General features: G+C 42.2%; 1 protein-coding gene across 2 annotated transcripts in view; it reads right to left on the reverse strand.

Moving 5' to 3' along the window:
* Positions 1–23738, reverse strand: part of SATB2 (SATB homeobox 2) — a 172185-nt gene that overhangs the window by 28007 nt on the left and 120440 nt on the right. The window contains exons 8-10 of one of the 2 annotated variants that reach the window (XM_006117926.5): positions 21954–22166; positions 17523–17678; positions 5720–5917 (exon numbers count right to left, since the gene is read on the reverse strand). In XM_006117926.5, coding sequence (XP_006117988.1) covers positions 5720–5917; positions 17523–17678; positions 21954–22166 — 567 coding nt within the window. The remainder of the gene's footprint in view (positions 1–5719; positions 5918–17522; positions 17679–21953; positions 22167–23738) is intronic. The other variant, XM_006117927.5, reaches the window with a different exon arrangement.

Here is a 23738-nt window from a genome sequence, read left to right on the forward strand (position 1 = left end):
CCTTAATATGCAGGTGTGAGGGAGAATCCAATGGAAGAGAAAAAAGGAGGAATAAAACACCGTTATATACTAATAGCACGCTGAATGGAAATGTCAACCAATTTCCTTGATGGTCAGGGACTGCTGAAGTCTCCCCAATGTAGCTAATGCAACGAACTGCAGCAATAATCCTTTTAAACTATCGAGAGTCAAATTCTGGTCTCCGTTAACTCTGCTGTAGAGCTGGAGAAACACAATCCAGTGGATTTACATTGACACTGCAGCCATCAGCGATCATTAGCATCCAATCCTTGTACTGTAGAGGAATTTCAAAATTATGAAGTCAACATGTAAAAGAGGCAGAACCCAGGGCACAGGAATCTTCACATCCTCCAACTTACTCCAAGTTTAACTTCAAGTAACCGAATTTAAATGGTTTCTCTTTCTAAAACTTTTCTCTGTTTATTGATTTCTGCCAGATTTCTATTCCTTAGCAAGCTCCACAAACTCAAAAGAGGAACTTGACCTTATTTCCTCCACACTATTTCATTCAAAGGGGTTTATAGCTTGTTCTCACCCTGCTACTCCAAGAAAGCAGCAGAGGGATTGATTCAGAAGCCACAATTGCTGGGAGGATCTGCTGAAAGCCAGAAGCCATAAAGGCCCAATTACACGGTGGAAGGAAAGTGCTGGCCAATGATATGAGGCACTCCATCGTGAGGCTCCCTTTAGTTTGGCTCTCAGGCTGAAAGCAAGGAACGAAGCCCAGTCTCAGACTACCATGTGGCACGGCGATTGCTAGAACAACTGCACCACATCTCAATTATTGAACATGAATGACTGCCACACAGCAAATTATTTTTTTTTAAATAAGGGAAGACAGAGGAAAATAAAACAAACTAGAGAAGTAAGAATGGCTATCCGCCGCCATCCTTTGAGAGCCATGTAAGCACCTAAGATTTTTATTGGTTTGCATGTCCCGCATGTATAATACTATCACTTGTTCCACCTTTTAATGATCCTTACCTTGATGTCAAGGCTAAGTGTTAACAACATACATTTATATAGCACCTTTCACCCACAAAGCAGAGTACTTCACCAGTGCAAAAACTGAGCCAATTCAATACTGAAATGCGGCAGGCATCCTGCACCAGCAACTGCTTCTAGAAGGAAGTGAGACTAGCTTTTTCCAGCTGACACTACGGAGGGAATTTTAGACAGGCAGAATGTAATTACTCCTACTGGAGCCTAGCCAGGATTCCTGGGTCTGAGACCCCTACCCTTATGGAAAGTGTCACAGGATTTCCAGTGACTGCTAGCGTGAGGACCTCCGCTTTACTTCACTGATACAAGCTGTCATGGAGTCTTCCACGCTAACTACCTATTAAGGACCCTCACAGCAAAGTCAAAATCAAATCTTGCTGCTAAAAGTAACTTCAGTAGCAGAGACTGAAAATATTATTTAGAATAAATCGAAAACCACTCTATAAAAGTTACTTTTTAAAGTAGTGGACAGGTGGAGTCTGAATCTCATACCGGCAGCATGCCATTCAAAAAAACAATTGGGAATTTCAGATGGGCAAACAAAGTCCTTTAAAATGCAGCGCCCCCAAAACACAAACCTAATGTATCAACCATATCCCCGAGTCTCCAGAGTTTTGCAAGATGTAGTTGCCAGCTGGTTCCATTTATTTTTCTTCATTTTTCATATTTTGACTGTAATAAATAATTAATCCATGGCTTTGCAACTTGCTGACAAACACAAACGCATCACATTGCAATGCAGTGTAACATGTCACTCAGATGAGACACTATGCAAAAAAGTGATGTGCAAAAGAGTTCTGAAAGTAGGGTAAATTATCAAGGTCACTGGTTAAAGCTAAGCCAACTCAGGGAAAAATTATCTTGAACTGTCCCTTTCAAGCCCTTTAATCTAGTATTAGTATCAGGGCCGGGTTTTCCCCCATACTAACAATTTCCTTTGTGTGTCCAACATAGTTCAGGGCTACACAAAGTTGGTAGCCTTCCTGCACCACTGTTATTTTTTCTTAATAGAGAGAAAGCTCTGCTAACTGAAGATTCGTCTAGCTTTGCTGAGTGGTATTATTTATACTGTGCCAGAGGTGAACTTGGTCCTTTACAAACATATAAAAAGGCAGTTCTTTGCCCCAGATAGTTTACAATCTGCAGAGGGGTGGGGTGCCAATGAATTTTGTCCCTCTGCTGCTGGGCATTTAGGATTCCTTGTGTAGATGTAAGAGCTGAGAAACTGAATCCTAGAAGGTAATTTTTCCCTTTAGGTTTTCTTACCTCTTTAATTGTAAGATGGAGGCCAGGAATAGCTTTTAAGGGGAAAGTCAAAAGTTGAAAAGCTATACGTGGCTGGATAGGGCAAAAACTGACCAGGGAGAAGGGAAATGGTTTAGAAAGAATGAGGGACAGAATTCAAAGAAGAGAGGATACACTTAGCAGAGTGGAGAACAGTCTCAGAGCTGCATGAAGAGGTGCTCAAAAGCACAGGAACAGAAATGGAGGTAGAGAACACAGGTTGAGGGCAGAGGCTGGGGATTAGAGTGATGAACTCAGCAGTTCTGGAAGGGTACGTCTATACTACAGAGAAGACTGAAGCTGCCACTGTCGATCTTCCAAAGTTCAAATTAGCAGGTCTAGTGAAGACACTCTAATTCAAACTAAGAGAGGCACTCCAGTCGATACTGGTAGTCCTGCATCCACGAGGAGTAAGGGAAGTTGAAGGGAGAACACTTCTCCCTTCAACTTCCTGCGGTGTGGATAGCGCCAGAAGTCAAGTTAAGGTACATCAGCTTCAGATACGCAATTAATATACCTGAAAAGGGCAGAGAATCTAATAAGAGAATGGGGGGTAAAGTGGAAAGATATAAGCAAAGTCAGGGAAAGAAGGGATATAAGAAAAGCGAGAGAGTTTAACAGACTGGAAATCAGAAAAAGGAATTATAAGGTGGACTTGAATGAATTATAATCCCCTCCACCTTCCGCTTAATAGTCAGTCATCAGAGATTAAAAAAAAAATCAGTATGCTCTTTGGTGATGTTTAGACCAAGATGGTCTGCAGGAAATCAAGCAAAAGAGGTTAATGGACATGATTTTAGAGGTAGCAGAATCAGAAAAGTTGAAATGGAAATTCAAGTTGCCCATGATAAAAGTAGCAGACTGGGCTTAGAAGAAGAAAGAGACACCGATCAGTATCAGATAAAATGGAAGAAAGGGAGGCAGCAACAGTAGACTATGTCACTTGGACTAGAGGGAAATGAAATGAAGAGCTAGATGGAGTGGACTTCAGTGGAAACAAAGGAGCAATAACTGAAGGGCTGAAACTCACCAGAGGCTGAACAATGTTGGTTGACAATACCACCTTCTCTCTTTCACACACACTCATGATTGGCGATTATCTTGGACTCTGCCTAATTCCCTCCCATTCAGGCTAAGCCAAAGCTTGTCATTTCTTCCTCCATCATTTTTAAGATGTGACCGTTCCTTTTGAGATAGCCAGGAAGACCTCTCAGCCACACCCCCACCTTAACCACTGCAATCTCTTCCTCTTTGATTCACCTGAACATTCGCACAAAAGGCAGGTGCTACGTTGATCTGCACATCACTCCCTGCTCTTTGAACGCTGCTAGTGGATCTCCTTGCACCAAGTCCAGACTGCCTCTCACCAGCTTCAGGGACTTTGGCAAATATGACTTCCCTACTGATTCCTTGTCATCCTCCCACCCTACTTCTAGCTTTGAATGCCCGTTGTCCACTACCTCTCAAATCTCTTCGATTCCTTCTGCACCAGACCTTACCCATGAATAGCTGACTCCAAACTAACCTCTTTCATTGAGATCTTCCTCAAGACTTCCTTCTGCATTGGCATGACCACAGTACTAATAACACTTCCCTCTCCCCAGAGTTGGCTTATACCATCAGACACTTGTTTGAAAGCACCTGTGTTTATAGTGAACGCAAGGAGCATAAGGTGGAAAAGTACTCTACAATCCTTCCCAGTGCTCATTTCACATTCATCCTGATATGTTACAACTTGCTGTCCCAGTTCAGAGCCTCTTTACAATCACAGAGAGAACTCTTTGTTTTGTGATGTGTATAAACATCTACTACGCATTTGCATGTATGTTCTGAAGCTGGGACCACAGAGATGAAAGTCTAAGTAGTATTTCACTCAGACCCCTTCTCTTTTGTGCATCCAGTGTCCATTTACCAGTAGAACATCTTCTCATTTCAACTACAGAGACAAGTCTAATATAAAAGTTGCAAAGAACCAAAACCTAGGGCACGGGTCAGGAATGGCACCTACAAATACGCACATATCACTGAGGAGGTTCTGAAACTAAGTTCTGCTTCCAAATGTTCACCCCGCTGTTTAGGAACACATCAAGTTCCAGCGAACACAGACATTGTATGTATTTCCAGAGCAGAACTTTCCCAAACGTTTTACTTTTTAGACCACTTCACAAGGCAAACATCCATTCATGGGTCACTTCTCCTCGCAGTATCCCATATTGATTGCTGTATTATCGGCCTCTTTATAATGATGCATCTTACAAGCATTTTTGGGCAGTGACACACAGTGAAAACTTTGTCAGTTGAGTGTGTCTACTAAAGTTCCCAGTCCTCTTTCTAGCTACAACCCCACTTACGCGCTGAGAAATTTGTTCTGAATTTCCAGGCCAGGACTGGGTAATCTTTTTTGGGTCAGGGGCCATGGACCCACAGAAAAATCATTCGGGGGCCACACACAAGTGAGAAACAATGTGAGAAGCCCCTGACGGAGACGGAGAAAGACACTGCCCACATTCCCCTTGCACACCAGAGCCTAGGGCTGGGGGCAGGCAGGTAGGTTCTGTGTGCTCCAGCTCTGTGCCTGGGTGGCAGGTGGGGCTGGAGTACCAGCATGGGCTCCCCAATGCTGAGCCTCAGGGGCTGGATCCAGGCAAGCTGTGGGCCGCATCTGGCCCCCGAACCTGAGGTTCTCCACCCCTGTTCAATATGTTTTGGGTTTTAACTCAAAGCTATGCCACTACATCACAAACGTTTAGATTATGTAGTCCCCAAATTACCACCAGCTCTTCCTCAGAGTGAGTCTTACCCCTCAATTATTACCAGCATAAGTAGCCTGCTTTGACTGTTTCTTTGATAACCACACACATGCATGCACTCTACAGAATATACACAAAGGCTGTGTCTAGACTGGCCAGTTTTTCCAGAAAATCAGCCGCTTTTCCGGAAAAACTTAACAGCTGTCTACACTGGCCGCTTGAATTTCCGCAAAAGCACTGACTTCCTACTGTAAGAAATCAGTGCTTTTTGCGGAAATACTATACTGCTCCCGTTCGGGCAAAAGTCCCTTTTGCGCAAAACTTTTGCGCAAAAGGGCCAGTGTAGACAGATGAGATTTGTTTTGCGCAAAAAAGCCCCGATCGCGAAAATGGCAAAAAGTGCTTTAGCGGAAAAGTGTCCGTGCCAATCTAGACGCTCTTTTCCGAAAATGCATTTAACGGAAAACTTTTCCGTTAAAAGCATTTCCGGAAAATCACGCCAGTCTAGATGTAGCCAAAATGCTCAGAGAGCCTGGAGTTCTAGTCTACGTTCTGCCTTGTAGACAAAGATTAAAATTGATGCTTTTCAACCTGTATGCCCAAGGGAAGCTGGTACCTGTTGCTTCCCACAGAACCCCTGAAATGGAGGTTAGTGCTCTGACCTGCACAGGCTCAGGAGTGAGCTGGACAACATGCTGCATGCGCTCACTGTGGTGATGCCTGGACTCTTCCTCGTAGATCACATCTCTCTCGTGCTGAGGAAGGTTCAGGAAGCGGCGGATGGTGCAGAGGTTCTCCCAGAGGGTGCGGTTTTCCGGGCTTGGGTTCTCTTTCCAGCGGAGCAGCTCACACAGCCAGCCCTACGTCAGAAGAGTTAGAGTGGATGTGAAATGAATGTCAGGTACATTGCAGGCTTCAATGAAGCACTCTCTCAACTTCTGCTGCTTTGATCTCACATGAAGCCCTTCTGATTTCCACAGATTTAACTGTGAAAAACCAATTTTGTAATAAATCGGTGATTCCCAACTTTTACCAGACCACGACACCGCTCCCACTTAGCAATATAGCAAGGGGAGGGTGGTGGTGGCCCCAGACATATGCTAGTGACCAAATCCATACCTTGTCCCCAAACTATTGATGTAAATGTTTGGAGAGAAAATACCAACAAGTAAAAATCTATGGAACATCCGCTACTCCAATTCAGATCCCAAATCAAACCTGACCAGGTGTAAATAATCAAATGTCTGTTTAATAAAGGAAGATTAAGCCTTATGGAAAAATCCTATCAAATTTAATAAGAACAAGACAAATGGGGCTCTGCAGGAATTACTCTAAAAATCTATGGACAATGGTATCTGTTGAAGAGATTTCTAAACCACCCCATAGAGTGTAATACTGGACAATGATATCACTGCAAAACACTTCATAGGTTAGCTTGAAATTCTATAGAAGGAGTTAGCACTTTGTTAAATACTATAGGACTTCTCCATAAGGGCTGAGAAACAAAGGTTACTAGAGAGTGAAAATTGTGCACTCCAAGAAAGGAGCTGTCTGTAAAACAAAGAATACCACAGGGCAATATGACAAAACCTATTAATGGAATTCACACATCTGGCACCATGTGTGCACTGAGCAGGGCTCTCTGTGATTTTGGGCCCTGCGCAGGTTAACTCTAACTGCGTTTGCAAAGATCTGAAAGTTGGCTCAGTTCACACCTGCAGGCAGATGTCTCCTACTTAGCACAGAGGATATGATTTCTTTCTTGTGCCAGCACAAGAGAAGAGGGAATGAAAATGATGGTGGATATGAAAATAATGCTGACAATGCTGTCAATGCGGCTTACTGACTCTTGTCAAAATATGTTACCTTGTAGCTTTATAACCTCATTTCCAAGCTACAACCCGGCAATTAGACACCATTTTGACTGGCACCTTAAAATACCTAAAAGATAGACAGCTAGATCGATATTAAATGTAGAGAACAGGAAGTAGCCCAGGTTGTATATTTTCAAGCTGTAACCAAAGAAAGCTTAATAGGCAGGTTCATTAAAGGCTCATATAGTTCCTCCTAAAAAAGGAAAGATTTTTAGATAACTAGTAAGCCAGTGATGACTCCTAATGTGCATTATAAAACCCCCCTATAATACCATAAGTGTTGTTTGTCTAACTCTCCACTGTGTCTTCTGCCTTTTACTTGCCCCCCCACAAAAAAAGGAAGATTTGATTATCTCCGCTGCATCAGCCAAGACAGCAACACCAGCTGTTCTCATTGTGCAGCCTCTTCCTCACGGCCTACATGTTAATAACCTGATCATTCCATTTTCTCCTTCAACTGCCGGCTGCAGCACAGCGAAGAGACAAAAACCCAGGCCCATCTGCAGCAGCTGTAGGCACTGAACTGTGAAGCCACTGGGGATTTATAAACTAATCTGTAACACAACACTGCCTTGTTTTTACAAGTGAGAGGCCACATTTGTGCAGACCTGATCTTTTCTTGCAATAAACGAGGGGGGGGGGGCAGAGAGATGAAAACAAGATATTTAATAATTTTATTGGAAAATATATATATATTACTGTTCTTAGTTTTTAGTTAACTTTACCGCCTGGTGATGGCTGAACTTCTAGTGCTGCTCCCCTCCATCCAAAATAATACCCAAAACTTTGTGTCAAGAAAAGAAAAGAAAAGAAAAGAAAAGAAAAGAAAAGAAAAGAAAAGAAAAGAAAAGAAAAGAAAAGAAAAGAAAAGAAAAGAAAAGAAAAAACACCTTCCAAACCCAAAGTATTTTCTCAGGGGCTTCTTTGTACAAAGGAAATAATTTTTGAAATGGAAAATAAACCATCTGTGGAAAAAATAAGTTCCATCCTTTTTTCGGATCTGAATAAGTATCCAACTGGACGCTTTCAAATGTTCCAAGAAGGTATGTTTAACATCTCCCACGGGACGCCGTAGCATGAAGACCAATCATTAAACAGAAAATAAAAACAAAAACCTACATCTGTTAAAAGACAAGAATTCTGAGAGATACAGACCTTAAGGACAAGAACAGCTGCTGTTCTGGTTGAGGCAGGAGTTGCATTGTGGGACACTCCAATATGAAATGAGACAGGTGACAGCTGAGTGACACCATCACCATGTATGAAACTAGGAATACCTACCACAATATTCATTGCTGCCTTTTGATTTATATGCACTGTTACAATCTGCGCCCATTACAATCACTTAGAGTAACACTACAGGCCTCATTATGGACTGTGTGCTCTCTGCCATTAGCCTTTAAGAAGGATAGTGCTCAATTTGCCCAGCAACATGCGAGGTCCTGACCTTGGAGCTATTAGGGAGAGGATTAGACTGCAGTATGACCATGTGTGCAGACATGAGCAAACCAAATTAATTTCTGGCAAAGGGAGGCACCAGGAAAAGACCCTGTCCTTAGGACACCTGAGAACTTCTCAATTCCCCAGTGGAGATAAGCTAATGGCGTGTTTAAGAGAGCCCAGTTCTGAGAGTACAGCACATTCATGGTATTTAGAGGAATATTAATCCAGTTTCCCCACAAAGTATTTGCTTGGCTGATCAGATTAAGGGATCTAGCCTTCCACAGCACACTCCCCACAGCAGGCCCCAAGAAATCTGTGATACTTCACAGCCTCAGACATATTGCACCATGTGTACCCAGCTGCTACAATAATTAGCTTATGAATGTATCAGCTGGTTCTGTGATTTTTATAAATAATAACTAACCTACAGAGCAGAAAGCTTTTCATGAGCCTAATATTAGCAAGAAATTGCAAGGTGCTTCTAACTCTCAATTGTTGTGCTAAATGCCTTATTTACACGTATGTTTTATACTACTGGATTTCTCTCCAATGCCATTTATAAATATTTATTTTGCATCAGAAATGCCAATTTATTTGTCAGCTTTCTTCACAACAGCCATTATTTGTTCCTCCCGCTTCACTCTCTGTGTGTTTGTACACTTATCTACAGCAAGACTATCCTTTCACCCATTCTTCTTCTATCCCTTCATCTATTTATTCAAGTATTCATTCACTTGCGTATCTATTTGGCACTATCTATCTGTCTACAGTATCTGTGATTAGTTAGTAGCATGGCTAATAGGTGAAAAAACACTAAGCCTTCACACAAACACAGTCACCTCTTTTTAACTGCAAGTAAGCTTCCTCTAGGTAAAGATGAAAAGTGTGTATTGGGTTTTTGGAATTTTTTTTTTCAATTAAACAATCTTAGCGTGCCATCCACGGAAGTTTTGCAGTACCAGGCAAAAAGAAAAAAAAAGTGTAAATGTCAAATAAAACAGTGACAGATGACAGTATTCTCTATTGAATAGCACCGTTTCTTCGTGCATGTTCAATGAGAACTCATGAATTATTAATAAACAAATCTCCCTTTCCCGTTAAAAATCTCAAGTTGGGTTCTTGTTGTTGTTTGGGGGTTTTGTGGTGGTTGTATTGTTCTGTGTATGTTACATGGAGCTTTATAGGAGAATTATTTTCATTTAAGAAATAATGATATAGGCATTCCCAGGGACACAGCCCTTCATGCTGATTTTCATTTGTGGCCTGATTTATTAGGAAAGGGGGAAAAAACAAGAAAAACCAACACGGAGATTCTACCGTCCTCATTTACCTCACTCATCCAAAGTGAGCTACTTTTCCATGTGCCTACCAGTGAAGCCAGCTTAAATGAACCTACTGAAGGGCGAGGGAAAATTACACGCTCTTCACACAGACTTCTCATCCCTGAATTCCTGATGCTGCTACCCATACACATGTTGAGTAGCACTCTACTATGCAGACAGAGACATTGATTTCAAGGGAGTTTGATACTAGTCAAAGGTGAATTAGAATGGCAGAATCAGGCCCTTTAAGAACTTCAGTAACACACATTAACAGGCCAACGTTTTACATTAATAATCAGAGGAGGGAAAACATCCTTTAATTATGGTGCTTTTGGGTCTATGATCAGGCACACCCCGTACTTGTGGTTACCAAGGAATTTTGCTAATAACTTCCTTAACTTTCATCCCAAAATCTGAACTTGCATTTAAAGCTCTGCCTACTTTATCATATTAATAGGAACTGTAGAGAAGAGCTTGCCTCTATTTTTGCTGTTGTTCCAATCAGAAAGGATGACAATTTTCCAGGAATATTATTAGATAAAACAGACAGTATCATATTAATGCCCTATTTTTATTCTCTCTGTCTCCTAATCAAATACATTTCCCAGGGCAAAAACAAAACAAAAACTGCCAGAGGCCAGCCTTTCCCATTGTGTTTTTATGCTATTAAAGGAGCAGCTCACTTGCCACACTAGAGCATTTAGGCTTGGTGCACTCAGAAACCTCTTGAGGGATGGGTTAGTTGGGGAAACAAATGTCACTTATGAATGATCCCTTTTTAGCAGCTTGACCCTTTTACTTTTGTAATACTTAACATAGCATGGGGGAGGGAAGAGGAGGTTAAAAAAAAGGAAGCCAGAGGCCAAAGCAGATAAGAGTAGGTTAAAAAAGCTTTCGGAGAGTGCATACAAAGATCTCCATCTTCTATGCAGCCAGAACCCCACCTGTAGTCAATGTATTATTCAGTTCACCTAAGCTTTCTTATAAAAGTCCACATTTAGACACACTGGCCTTGAAGCTAGTGGCTACATTCACAGCAGTACATCTACTGATGTCCACAATGTAAGCAGGCAGCCGGCTGCCCCAGCGTAACTTATTCAGACACAGTGCAGATCCATGCACAGGATACTGACATGCTTTCAGTACTTATAAAGCCTTATTGCAGGCATGTGATTCAACTGCTTCCATGCTTTCTTGGGTTCAGATTTTTTTTTTAAATTAGAATTTTCCACACTGACATTTTCCTGGGATTCCTGTGAATGCATGAGCAGGCAAATGAAGGGTTTTTAGTGAGAGTGATTCAAGATTCCTCTCAAAATAAATGTAAAAGGCCATTTCCTCACCCACATCATCGGTGCAGAAAATGTCAACATATGTGACCAAAAAAAGCAACGTTTGATGCATGTCTTGAAAGATTTTTTTAAGTTACGCTATTAACCAGGGAAAAATCACTTTCTAAATGGGACCCCCACAATGTCCTTCCACCAAACTTTCAGAAGCATAGAAAGCTCTCTTCTCTTCACTTGGCTGGGACTCTTCCGCATTACAAAATGAGCCAGATAATATTCAGCTCTTGTTCCTTAGTCGCCAAACTCTCTTTCCATGAATCCAATAAGTGTCTATTAAAATAAACAAACCCCCTAATGAGTTGAGATAACCTAATCAAGAAAGCTGAAATGGATAAAAGACTAACTAGAATAGAGAGTTCTGTCGTGGGCTTCAATGAATTCTTGATGAGGAGGTCAACTGAACCTTAAAAGCTATACACAGCACATTTTGTTACAGATCAAGGTTAATCATTTTATACAGTAAAACTCCAATTGTCCGGCATCCAGTGGTCCGGCACTCCTGACAGTCCGACACCAACTGGAACCTGGAAGTACTCCGGCCAACCCGACAATTGGAGCTGCTGTGAGCCCCATGGGTGCTCACGGCAGGGAAAGGAAAGGGGAGAAGAGGGGAAGGGGATTATACCCCTGTGACGGGTCTGCTGGGACCCGCACTGCGACCGGCCCAGAAGGGGGGGGGGTCGGGGTCGGCAGGGAACGGTGTGGTGAGGGGCGAAACTCTCGGTGGCTGCACGGGGCTTTCCCCGCCTTCCTGCAAAACGGCGGAGGGTTCGCCCCTCGCCACGCCGTTCCCCGCCCAACCCCCAGACGCAATGCGGGTCCCGGCAGACCCGTCACAGCCCCCCGCTGGAGTACCTCCCAACACTCCGGCATATCTGATAATCAGGCACCACCTAGGTCCCAAAGGTGCCGGATTATCGGAAGTCTACTGTACCTTGACTTTACTAACGAAAACTGATCTTTTTTTCCCTCTTCCAAAAGGGAACTTTATATAGCAACTTCATATCCTGACATATCTCTCTGTTAATAGAAATGAAGTTTGCTTACAGTTCCTGATACTGTACTCCTGAATAAAAGGGCCATCGAGCTCCACAGAACTCAAAAGGGCATAACACTGAAGATATCTCCTATAGGAGAGTCAGGCTAATCAGCAGTTAAGACAATGGACTGGAATTGGGTTCCCACCCTTACAACAGACTTTTTTGGATGATTTTGGGCAAATCACTTAATCTGTATGCCTCAGCTTCCCAGATGTAAAATAGGGATATTTCAGTATCCTATGGAGCAGTTGTGAGGATAAATTCATTATGTCTGTAAGGTGCACATTTAACTAAAAACGTTAAATATCGAGTCATTTACTAGTCGAGTAGTCAATGCAATTTCCATCAACTACACAACTAGTCAATAGGCACTTCCGCATTCCTCCTTTGAAATGTACATAAGTCCTCGCTGGGGCTCTTGTACATTTCAAAGGAGGAATACAGAGCTCTGTGTGCAGCCTGGGGCCAGCGGGAAGTCCTGCAGACTCCAGGCTGCACGCTGCATGCCAGCTTTGAAATGTACAAGAGTCCTGGGGCTCTTGTGTATTTCAAAGCAGAAGTGCCCTCATGGAGCATGGGGGCAGAGGGGGACTCAGAGTCCCCCACTGACCCATGTTTCACCTGGTGCTGCTGCTTTGAAGTACCCCCCTTCCTCCCGCCTTTGCTGCCTCCATCTGACAGAGGAAGCAAGGGGGGAGGGAATCGACTAGTCGATTGGACTATCTGGACTACTTATCGGATAGTCAACTAGTTGACTAGTCCTTAAAATCTTTAATGGGGACCATATAAGTGTCCAAAACAGACTGCAGAGAAATCACTGGTATCTAAGAGCTTGTCTATACTTCTGGCTAAACTAGCAGTGCTGCAACAGTGTCAAGTTAGCGATTCTGGTGAAGACCCACTCAGTCAATGGGAGTGTCACCTGTCTGTGCACCCCCTCCCTGAGAGGCAGAAGGTAAGGAGCATCTAAGTTACAGTAAGTTACCTATCTCATAGAGCTGGAAGGGACCTTGCAAGGTCATAGGGTCCAGTCCCCCGCCCCCACAGCAAGACCAAGTGCCATCCCTGACAGATTTACCCCAGATGGCCCCTTCAAGGATTGAACTCACAACCCTGGATTTAGCAGGCCAATGCTCAAACCACTGAGTTATCACTCCAGGTCGACTTACAGATTTAGTAAATCCAGCCCCAAAGAGAACGTAAGACTCAGGGGACTTGATTTTTTATATTTGCCATGTGAGCCTATGACTCCGTAAAAGAATAATAATAATAATATGAATAATAGATTCATAAGCACCACCATGAATTACTGGAATTACAACAAAGGGGAATATATATCTGCCTACATACATACACACAAAATGAATCTCTGAGTAGAGACATATCTCTAAGGAGAGATTCCAGAAGACTGGAAAAGGACACATATAATGCCCAGCTATAAAAAGGGAGATAAGAACAACCCAGGAAACTACAGACCAGTCAGTTTAACTTCTGTGCCAGGAAAGAAAATGGAGCAATTAAGGAATTCATCTGCAAACACCTGGAAGAAAATAAGGTGATAGGTAACAACCAGCATGGATTTATGAAGAACAAATCATGTCAAACTAATCTGATAGCTTTCTTTGATAGGATACAGCCCTTAATTCGAACTACTTAATTCGAACTAGGCGTTACTCCTCGTAGAATGAGGTTTACCTAGTTCGAATTAAGCGCTCCGCTAGTTAGATTTAAATTCAAACTAGCGGTTTGTATGTGTAGCCCCTATTAAAGTTAATTTGAACTAATGGCTGTTAGTTCGAATTAACTTTGTAGTGTAGACATACCCTAACTTCCTTCTCAAGTAGACACATCCATGCTACCTTCAACAGAACTAGCGTGCTAGCACGCTAGTCATGCTGTACAGGCAACGGGGCAGGCTAGTTATCCAAAGTACACACATAGGGTTTCAGATGGAATCATCCTCAGATGCTGTGATGGCCACCCTGCTAATTTTTGCATGCTACCTCGGGTATGTCTGCCCACGCTGGAAATGACAGCCCCAGCTCCAGTGTAGACACTGCCCGATTTACCCGATTGCACGGGTTCTCAGTCTGGGGCTCCTAGCTGTCTTGGCCATATTGGTAACTGGGAAAGGGATCCCAAATAAATCCAGCAAAATGGCAGAAGGGTCCAGGAAAGAGGGCTGAGGTCTGGGAAAGGCTGAGAAATGCCTCATGGTCGGTAGTAGTTTCCTTGCATTGATAGGTTTTCATCTTAACCTTGCTAGCAACGCTTTTTGTACTGAATTTGCCTATGCTCTATTTATTTATTTTTTAAAACCGCGTAAGCATATAAAAATGTTGGGCCTTATTCTCCTCATAGCCGTAGTGGTGTAAGTCAAAGACCCTCACTGAAGTTACTCCCATTTTATACACGTGACAGAAAGCTGGTTCTGGTCTCTCATACTTCAGAAAAATCAGGCCATAAACACCTGTATTTAAACTTCATAGGGTCAAACTTCAGATAAAAATACACACACATAATGAACGTTAAGTGATGGCTAAGTAGATATTGTGAGATTAATGGTCTCAGCAATGAGATCTTCACAAGGGTCAAATCCCTTCAAGAAGACTTATCACCACATTATCGTTGCACCCTTTCCTTTTTGAAGCCCCACATCTTTCATTTACTCAGATTTCTAAACATCACCATCTGTGTTCTCCTAAGAACCTTCACTCCTCTAGCTGCTAAAACTAATCTGCAAAGGGATTTCAGACTAGAGATGGATGGGTATTAAATTAGAGGCCAATTCATTTCACCAGTGGATAATCCCAATTACAGAAGCTGCTTTCACTGGGTATCAACTTTTCTTCCAGGAAGAAGGCAAAAGATATGGGGTTCCCCTGGCTGCTGACTGTGTAAAAGGCAACCCAACACCCTTGTCTAATATTCACTGCCAGTTAACACTGTGCAGATCATACAGTCATTGGTACTGCTGCGGAAAGAACAAGAGCAACTGCTTTACCAGTGAACTGAACAGATCCCAGCGGTTAGCCCTGGGGAAGAGAGGAAATTCCAGGGAAAGCTAATGCAATACTACACAGCAAGTCTGATCTGGGGAGAACAGCAAGAGAATGAACTCTGGAGAAGGGTCCAATGGACTCGCTTTTATTGTTCTCGCTCACTTTCGTTCTTCTCTCCTTCAAATGCTAGTCCCCCTGCAAATACAGGGGGGTTCCTAAAGCACTCTGAGTGGCAGGATTCCCATGGAAATCAAGGGTTACACTCACAGTCAGTCAATCAGAGCAGAGCTGGGCTACACAGCGTGCTTCTGAAAAACCCACTGCTAGTTTTTAAATGAACTAATTGCAAGATTGAGTTCTGAGAGTCCCACACTTAGGGGGAGGGGAGAAAGGAGGAGGAGAGGGAGAGGGAATGTCGCACACAAGTGAACCAATCATTTGCTTTCCTTTGCTTCCTAGTCCCTTGAATTCAGGCCCACGTGCGTTCACATTCCTTCCGCAGCTGGTGCTGACATCACAGCAGCTGGGGAATCTTACTGGAGCCAGTAAAGGGTCTTCAGGCAAACGAGGGAGGTACAGTACCATTCGACTCCAGTGACAATCACTTGTTTGTCCCCACCCCTCAAAGCCCCCATAAGCCAATTCCACACTCCAGCAACGTGTCACTAGGACCTCTCAGTATGGCGAATTCTGGAGCATCACAGGGAGTCGGAAATGCTGCCTCCTGTGGCAGGATTGTGAAACAAAACGAACAGCAGCTCAGAATCCCTTCTGAACTGGCTGCTATGGGGGACATTCCACGCAGCCTTCATGCCGGACAAGAGCATTCATGAGTCCCATTTTCAGCCTTCTGCTTCGTGCTTTCACTCTCCATATCATCTCTTTGTTTCTTTTTTAAAGTGGGCAGGGATGGGCTTATTTTCATTTCAGGGGAATGGCTGCTGTTTAGTTCAGCCAGGGGAGGGCTCAGTTGCTGCTCACTATAAGCATTTCCACCGGCACTGACTGATGCTGGTGAGCCACCCAAATTATTTTTGCGTGGCTCGGTGCCTCTATTTCAAGAATCCTTTGGGTAAAATGACAGGAAGCTTGCAGGCAATTTTAAGCCAAACCTCAGAAAGACTGGCTTTCAGTCAGTGCCCTGTGCGAACTGTGTGCGTAACTTTGATATGTGCATGAATCAAAGAATAAGGGGCATGTTTGCAAAATCAATTGTGCAGTTTTTATATTTACTGCACGTTTACCACATATGTCATTTATTACACAGTGGAAAACCGTTAAATGCACAGTAGTTGTGCCAAGCGGCATTATGCTTTTAACAGCTTTATTCGTTTAACAGCTCCAGTTCTCATTATATTTTGCCATGTGGTATATGAGATTTTTATGCATTTAACAGTTTAAAAGGGTTCCATGATACTTTCCTTTTATGTATTTCATATTGTGCCTGTGTGTGTGTGTGTTGGTTTTGGGGGGTTGTGAGCCTGCTGGGGGGGGAGGGGCTTTGAGCTGTAACCCATGTAAGACAACCAAGGGAAATAATGATTAAGAAGGAAAGGAGAAAATGAAGAAAGGAGAAAGGAATCAGCCTATGCCAGGATATAAATACATATAAGGGTAAGGCTCTTCAAATGGCATCAAATGCCTTATTTAGATGCCTTTTCACATTTTAATCAGATTTATTTTACTTCAGTTTGAATACGACTGTTTTCTTTCCTGAAGGAACATATATTTTCCTTTCCTTCAGGCAAGAAAACAGTTGTATTCAAACTGAAATAAAATAAATATAAATTGTATACTTACCTATGTTCCATTGAGTTCCCCAGTAGGTAATTTTTGCATCCAAGGTTAGAGGTAGTCCAAGTGAACTGTTAGCTCTTCTCTGCCCTTCCCTCCCCCTCCTCCTTCCCCTGCCATTCCTCCCTGTACAATGACAAGGGCTGACAGTGAGTGATTTCAAATGCACAGTACACTGTATATACTATATACAGTGTATATAGCATACTATACACTGTATATAGTGCATGTAAAACAGAAATACCTGCCTAGGCTACAGTTTCCTATTATTTTTCCAGAGTTAAGCATTTAAGAAAACAAAGAATTTATCTTTGAGATGAGGATTTTTGGAGTGTTCTTATTCAACTACCAGAAATTTTAGGTTACATGCTACAATGGGGAGAGAGGAGTGTGTGTCTGAGTTATAGGGCTCCAATATGTACAAAAAGAAAATCCACTACCAGGGATCATGAACTGATCCCTTTTCCATCCTACTTTAAAAGGAAAAGAAAACTAGCTGGGAGGCAAAAGACAAAACACGACAGGTTCCCCAGAGATTATTATTATTGTAGGAACAGATGTATTTTTATTTGTGGGAGGACGAGAAGTATCTAATCCCAGATCTAGAATTTGCTCTTTAAAAAAAAAAAAAAGGAACTCACCTGACTTTTATTGGCAGCCACTTTGGCAAACAGGGCCTGAGACACTTTGGCCCTTTTCATCTCCTGTTGGATCTCGTCATAAATGGCAGCTGTGATGTTGACGTTGGCGCCGTCCACCTTAATGGGGAGGTCTGTTGTCGGTGTCGAGGTTTTGGCCTACCAAGAGACCATGAAAATAATAATTAAAAAAGTGCTGCTTTCAGCCCAGCCATCTGTGCAGAAATTATCAAAGGATTTCAGTCAGCTGATGCCAAACTGCATTAGCTACAGAGGGACACTTCCTGTCCATTATTCTAATCAGGTTAATTGTGATTGGAAATAATTGCTGTGCATTCCTATAGGACGTGCAGGGCCCTGTCAACACTGCCTCCCCCTTTCCCTCCTCCACCGGCGTGTTTACTGAACAGCTCAAAGACGGGATAGGTAGGCAGGCTGGGACTCTAGGCTGAAGGCAGGCAGACAACTAAGTTTGTTCTGCTGGCCTACAAATGCAGCGTGTATGTGGGAATGTGCCTTTTTTCCCTTTTGTTGTTCTAAAAATGGCATACCTTGGAGGAAGAGTCAATTCTCCCAGAAAAAATGAGTAAATGGGTAGAGGTCTCTAAATAATAAATTATTACTCAATTTAATGCACTCCCTCAAGTCTCCCTCATTCTTTATTAAAGCTATACATATGTCATTTGAGTATGTATGGTTTCCCATCATTATCATCATTATGCTAGCCACACAGTCACCTAATTTCACCTAGGAAATCAGTAAAAAATGAAAAAAAAATCATTTAATAAAGCCACGCTTTGGCAGGCTTTTGATGTGCTGCTCTCAGACTCCTAAACTCATATTGTAATTTTGTGTATTCTACTGCAATCCTTTTAATTGAATGATTTCCCATCAGCTTCTGTGACAAATGAAGGACAATAACTGAGGATGCCAGCACTTCCCCAGACTGGGCTAACCCTAAAAGGTTTGTACCAATACAAACCACCAGGTTGCTGCAAGATTTTTATCTTAACCTACTCAGCAGCACTAAGACTTAAGTGAGGAGTAACAGGCAGAGAATGACATGCTCTTCCACTGGTGATCTTACAGTGGGACACTCAGTCATCTGCATCAGCAGTGTCAGCTCCTCAGATTTCATCCACTTCCAAGAGACCAAATACCAGAGCTATTAGAGCTGAAATAAACTACGCTTATAACTCAAACAGCTCACCCTAGAATCCCTGCGCCTGACAGGAAGAGCCTTTAATGAAAGAATGAATGCCAAATGTACAAATTGTCTATCTGCTATTGAAGCTTGGGAAAGAGATGAGCCAAGTGGCACATTAGAGACCGAATCCTCCCCAAAAATTCTCTGCGTATGTGTGCTCCATTCTTAATTTTTGGTTCAGCCCTTTATAAATATTTGCAGGTGGCCCAGGCCTTCATATCTGGAATTTTCCAGAGTTTAGGGAACTGTTTCCTCTAATCTTTTCCATCCATGTGTGGATTTTTTTTTTTTTATGTACATCAAGGCATGAGTGAATGTGCACCACCAGTAGAAACAAAAAAACTAGGTATACACGCTGGGAGGCATTTGAATCTCTCCTGAATAGCTGCACAAAGTGCATTGCTTACAGGGAACATTGGTTTGGAGTACTTTTGATGGGGTTTGTGTCCAGGCACATTTCTAGTGTGAATTCTTAAATGGACAGAACTGCCTAACTGTCCGCATGTTAACAGAAAGTGCACTTAGGCTAATCAGAACTTTTTAAGCTCCCTCTTTTCTTCCTCTAGTTCTTCCCACCCCAAATCCTTTCAAGAAATTTTAATTAATGGCCCCTTCTGAAGCCCATGGAAGTCAAAGATCTAAGGATACCCACTAGTTCTTTGAATGATACGTTAAGTTTTGAAGGGGTTAGATTCCTAACTCATGATATCCACGTCTAAAAAGTGTCTTGATAATAATATGAAGTTGACCATGATTGGAATTTCTTACTGCAAACAATAAGCAAAAGAAGAGGGAAATTGTACAGCAATAACGGAAGAGCTCTCAAGTCCTGTCAGTTGCTGCTTCATCCTTTACTCTTTAAAACAGAGTAGAGAGAGTTGGCCAAATGTATGTAGCAACCTTTTAAACTCTCAAAATTTGTTTTCAAAGCACTTAGATCCTTTTGTTGAGTTAATTTGGGACTCTCATCCTTACATTGGTCCTGAACAATACCAGAATGTGTCAAGGACATGGTCCTTGTGGGGATTTCATCACAAGCGCAGAAATACAGATGGGAGAGTAACTCCCCATACCCATTATATTAACCCCCCTCTGCCCTTCTTCCATATAAATAGTAGCCTCTCGTTTAACCCTCCACACTGAAAAATCACTCCCAGAACTACTGCCTCAGGAGACCAGTATCCATGGAAACAATATTTCAAAATGCCATTAAATAAACTTCTCTAGCACTGTAGTGCAATTCCTAGAAGGACAGTACAGTAGCTCCCATCTAGCTACCTCTGCAATGCCCAAGCCCCTCATCTCTGCTGGGAGACAGCACTTGTAGGAATCACTGTACTGTCCTACACTGTACTTGTAGGAATCACTGTACTGTCCTACACTGTACTTGTAGGAATCACTTGATCACTGATCAAGAAGATACTGCCTCATCTAAGCTAAGACAATGTATATGGGAAACAAAGCAAAATGTGCTGCCTATGGGCTCGTCAGCAGCCTTGTTTTCAGAGATGCTCGGACCTTCCCAACAGTGCCTACTGTGTGCCGTGCGAGTGCTGACAGGGGAATTGACTGGTGCACAGATACCGTGCCAGCTCTCTTCAGGACGGTGAGCTTCTCCCAGCACACACAGGAAAAAGACAAGAACTGAGGACATAAAACTTTGTGTATCGCTGTGGCTCAAAAGAACAATTCAGTCAAACTGCTGCCTCCTTCAAATCACAAGAGTAAAGTGAGCTTGGGTTGCCTAACACTCACCTTGGACCTAAAGAAGAGCTCTGTCTAAGTGCAAAAACTTCTCTCTCGCTAACAGAAATGAGCCCAATAAGAGAGATTACCTCATTCACCTCCTCTCTTTAAACTCTGGTGTCAGATTTTCTAACAATGCTTATTTATAATAAGCATTATCGATAACAGATAGGTAGGCCAATGACCTGAGTTTGCAACACAAAATTCATTTTCAAATTTGTGAGTATTTTATGAGATAAAATTATCTGCAATTAGAAATGCCTTTACATAATGCAGAGATTTAAAGTATATTAAAATGCCAGGATGAATTCGAGCAACCTGAGTTGTTCTACAGAAGCAAAAAGCCATCTTTATAACTAATCAGGTTGTGCTGCACTACTGTCAATAACAAGATTAAGAGTTGGGGCATCCAGCCTACAGATCTGAAATAGGAAAAGTACCCAGTAATAAGATTAGAAGCGCAGATAACATACACAGAACTATAACGCAGATGATTAACAGACTTCAAAATACTACAGTCACTAAAGCAGGATGGTGACACATTCCTATCCATTCACTAGTAAAGTTTTGAATCCACTTAAACGCTAGAACAGAGCTGCCTTGGCTCTGCAGTGAGGAATTTCAAATTAAAGCTATGCAAATATTGTGATGACAAAGGTAATTTTCTGTAATTACAATCTCCTTCTAAGCACTCCCACCTTTTCAAAAGGCTGTATGCTAGTGAGATTGTTTTCAGTCAGGAAGCAGGGGAAAATACACTGCAGTGTGTCTGCCCACGTTTTCGTCTTCTAGTGGCAGATGAGCAACTTATATGGGTATTTAAGAAAGTGGGTGGTAACACAGCAGTGATACAAGCTTACAGAAATCTGAAGCTGTGTCAATCAGACAAGCAATGATCGTCTGTTTCAACACCTCCACCCACTTCATATCTCGAGAATACTTGTAAATGATTATAAATGAAAACCTCTAAAATAAGGACTGTACTGACGCACGCTACCAAGCAAATGTATAAGATCCTCATTCACTGGAAACCATGTATTCTGTTAACCACACACTGTTTTCACTGCAAATCACGTGTGAACCCAGATCCAACTCCTCTCTCTTCCCTGCCCTGTGTACTAGACACTAACAATACAGGAAGTAAGTTAGAAACATGTCTCTTTCCATAATCCATCGTGTATAGCCATACAGTGGACACACGCCATTAATCTGTATACAAAGCACATATATCGTCTTTTATGTACTAAAATAAGTGCATTCCTCTTTGTATTTATGGCATGGATCATACCTAAAGCTGTTACAGTGCCTTGCTGACAGCTAATAAATACCTCTTTACAGCAACTCCAAAACCCTACAAAAGAAATTTCCAAGATACAAGGTGCAGGGAAGAACAGACAGGAAAATACTGAAAAGTCCCATCTCATAGAAGTATGTGCAGGACCTCAAGCCAAAGAAAAACAGTTAAAGGGGTTGAGCCTTACCTGGGGGGTTCTGGAAGAACTCGGACTGCTGGCTGCTGAAGACACCATGCTCACATTGGGGTTCATACTCCTCTCTCTCTCGTCCTGATATATACGATCCCGCTCTGTGTCAGGCAGGTTGAGAAAATTCTGCATTGCTCTCAAGTTTACCAGGAGGGATTGGGAAGCTGTCCTAGGGTCTTCTTCTTTACGCAAGATCTCTGACAGCAATCCCTGGTTCAAAAAATTAAAAAAAAAAGCCAAGTCATGTGTTGTTTTTTTTTTTTAATTTGTTTGGTATAACCATGCGGGTTGCAATGCTGAGAACCTACATAAGATTCCTAATGGTTCTTAAGGGGAAAGAGGGAACAGTGCTTTGTGGGAAAGTGCTTGTCTTCTGAGAGCTGATTTATTTTGGGATTGTCCTAGTTTAACTCTGTAATAATAATCAGAACGCAGGGATGTGGGATAGGACGGTAGAATAGCAAAACTGCAATTACCACCAGGTGCCTTCTGAAAATATTTTAGGGATGGTTATATTGCTCCCTCTCCCTGTTTGAAGCTGGGAACACTTGGCAGTCCTGTTCCTCTTTACAAATCTGCCAAGTTTGGTAAATTTAGTTCCGACATTTAAACAGCGCAGGAGGTTTATTAGAAAAACCCAGCATTTGGCTGAGTTTGGATATTACAGTCCATTCACTTTAGACTGGATGATTTTTTTATAATAGGAGAGAATGCCACAACTATGAAAGCTTTAGATCCTGTCTTCTGGGACTGGTTACTTTTATCTTTTATTTGTTGCATCATTTAAAACGTCATAACATTCATCCAGTATTTACAAAACTTTCATGCCAGCAGGTAGCCAGTACAGCAGAGAGCAGGAAGATGTAGGGACACAAAAGTGTCAATGCCACTATGCACAGACCTAAGTGATTTGCAGGATCAGAGCCTAAGACAAATAGCAATTTATTAGTTCATACAAGATGCCCCGCTGTCCTCTAAGGGCCATATTATATCTGACACCAGCTTATAGATGTGTGTTTCGCTTCCACCAGGTAATACTATTGTAACTTCCTTCAACATGCGGGTTTAAATGTATTCACATACAATCAAGAAGCAGAGAAGCATCAGACTCACAGCCAAAAGATGTTCAATTCAGTTTTGGGCATGCCGGTCAAGAGGCTCAGATTGGAGATTTCAAAGTATTTAAAAGGCAGCTCTGTTCTACAAAATTCATAAACCCTGCCCACCTAGCATCCATTGAACTGAAGCATTACACGCAGAAATACTGCCTAGAGAATAAAGCTTTGCTCCTGAAAATTCCACTACATAGCTAATGAAGCTGACCTAAAGCCAGTACCATTTAAGGGTCAATATTTACCAACTGAATACTGGAGGAAACTGGAGTACCTCAGATATAACTGTGTGGTAACTGTTGACAAAAATATACCTCACAGTTACTTTACAGTTATGGCCCAGTGAAATCACATTACAGTTACAGTCAATCTTACTTCAGTGCTCTTGTCATGAAGCCACATAGCTAGAAAACCTGAAATATTTACTCTTGGCTTATTTTCTCGGCTCACATCAAATAGTCCCCAACTCTTGTTGGACATTTCCAAGACAGTTGACCAGTAACCAAAAGCCAATGTTTTCCAGTGTTTATTGGTCTTATTCACTACACTTATTGACAAAACCAACAGTCTAGAAAAATACGCTCCCGTGTCTGCTTACATCTGCTCACACACAGCCAGAACACACACAGAAGAGTTATGCTTGAACCATAATCTGTTATGGCAAAAACTG

Source organism: Pelodiscus sinensis, chromosome 7 (assembly GCF_052426305.1).
Source record: "Pelodiscus sinensis isolate ZL-2025 chromosome 7, ASM5242630v1, whole genome shotgun sequence".
Lineage (NCBI taxonomy): Eukaryota > Metazoa > Chordata > Testudines > Trionychidae > Pelodiscus > Pelodiscus sinensis.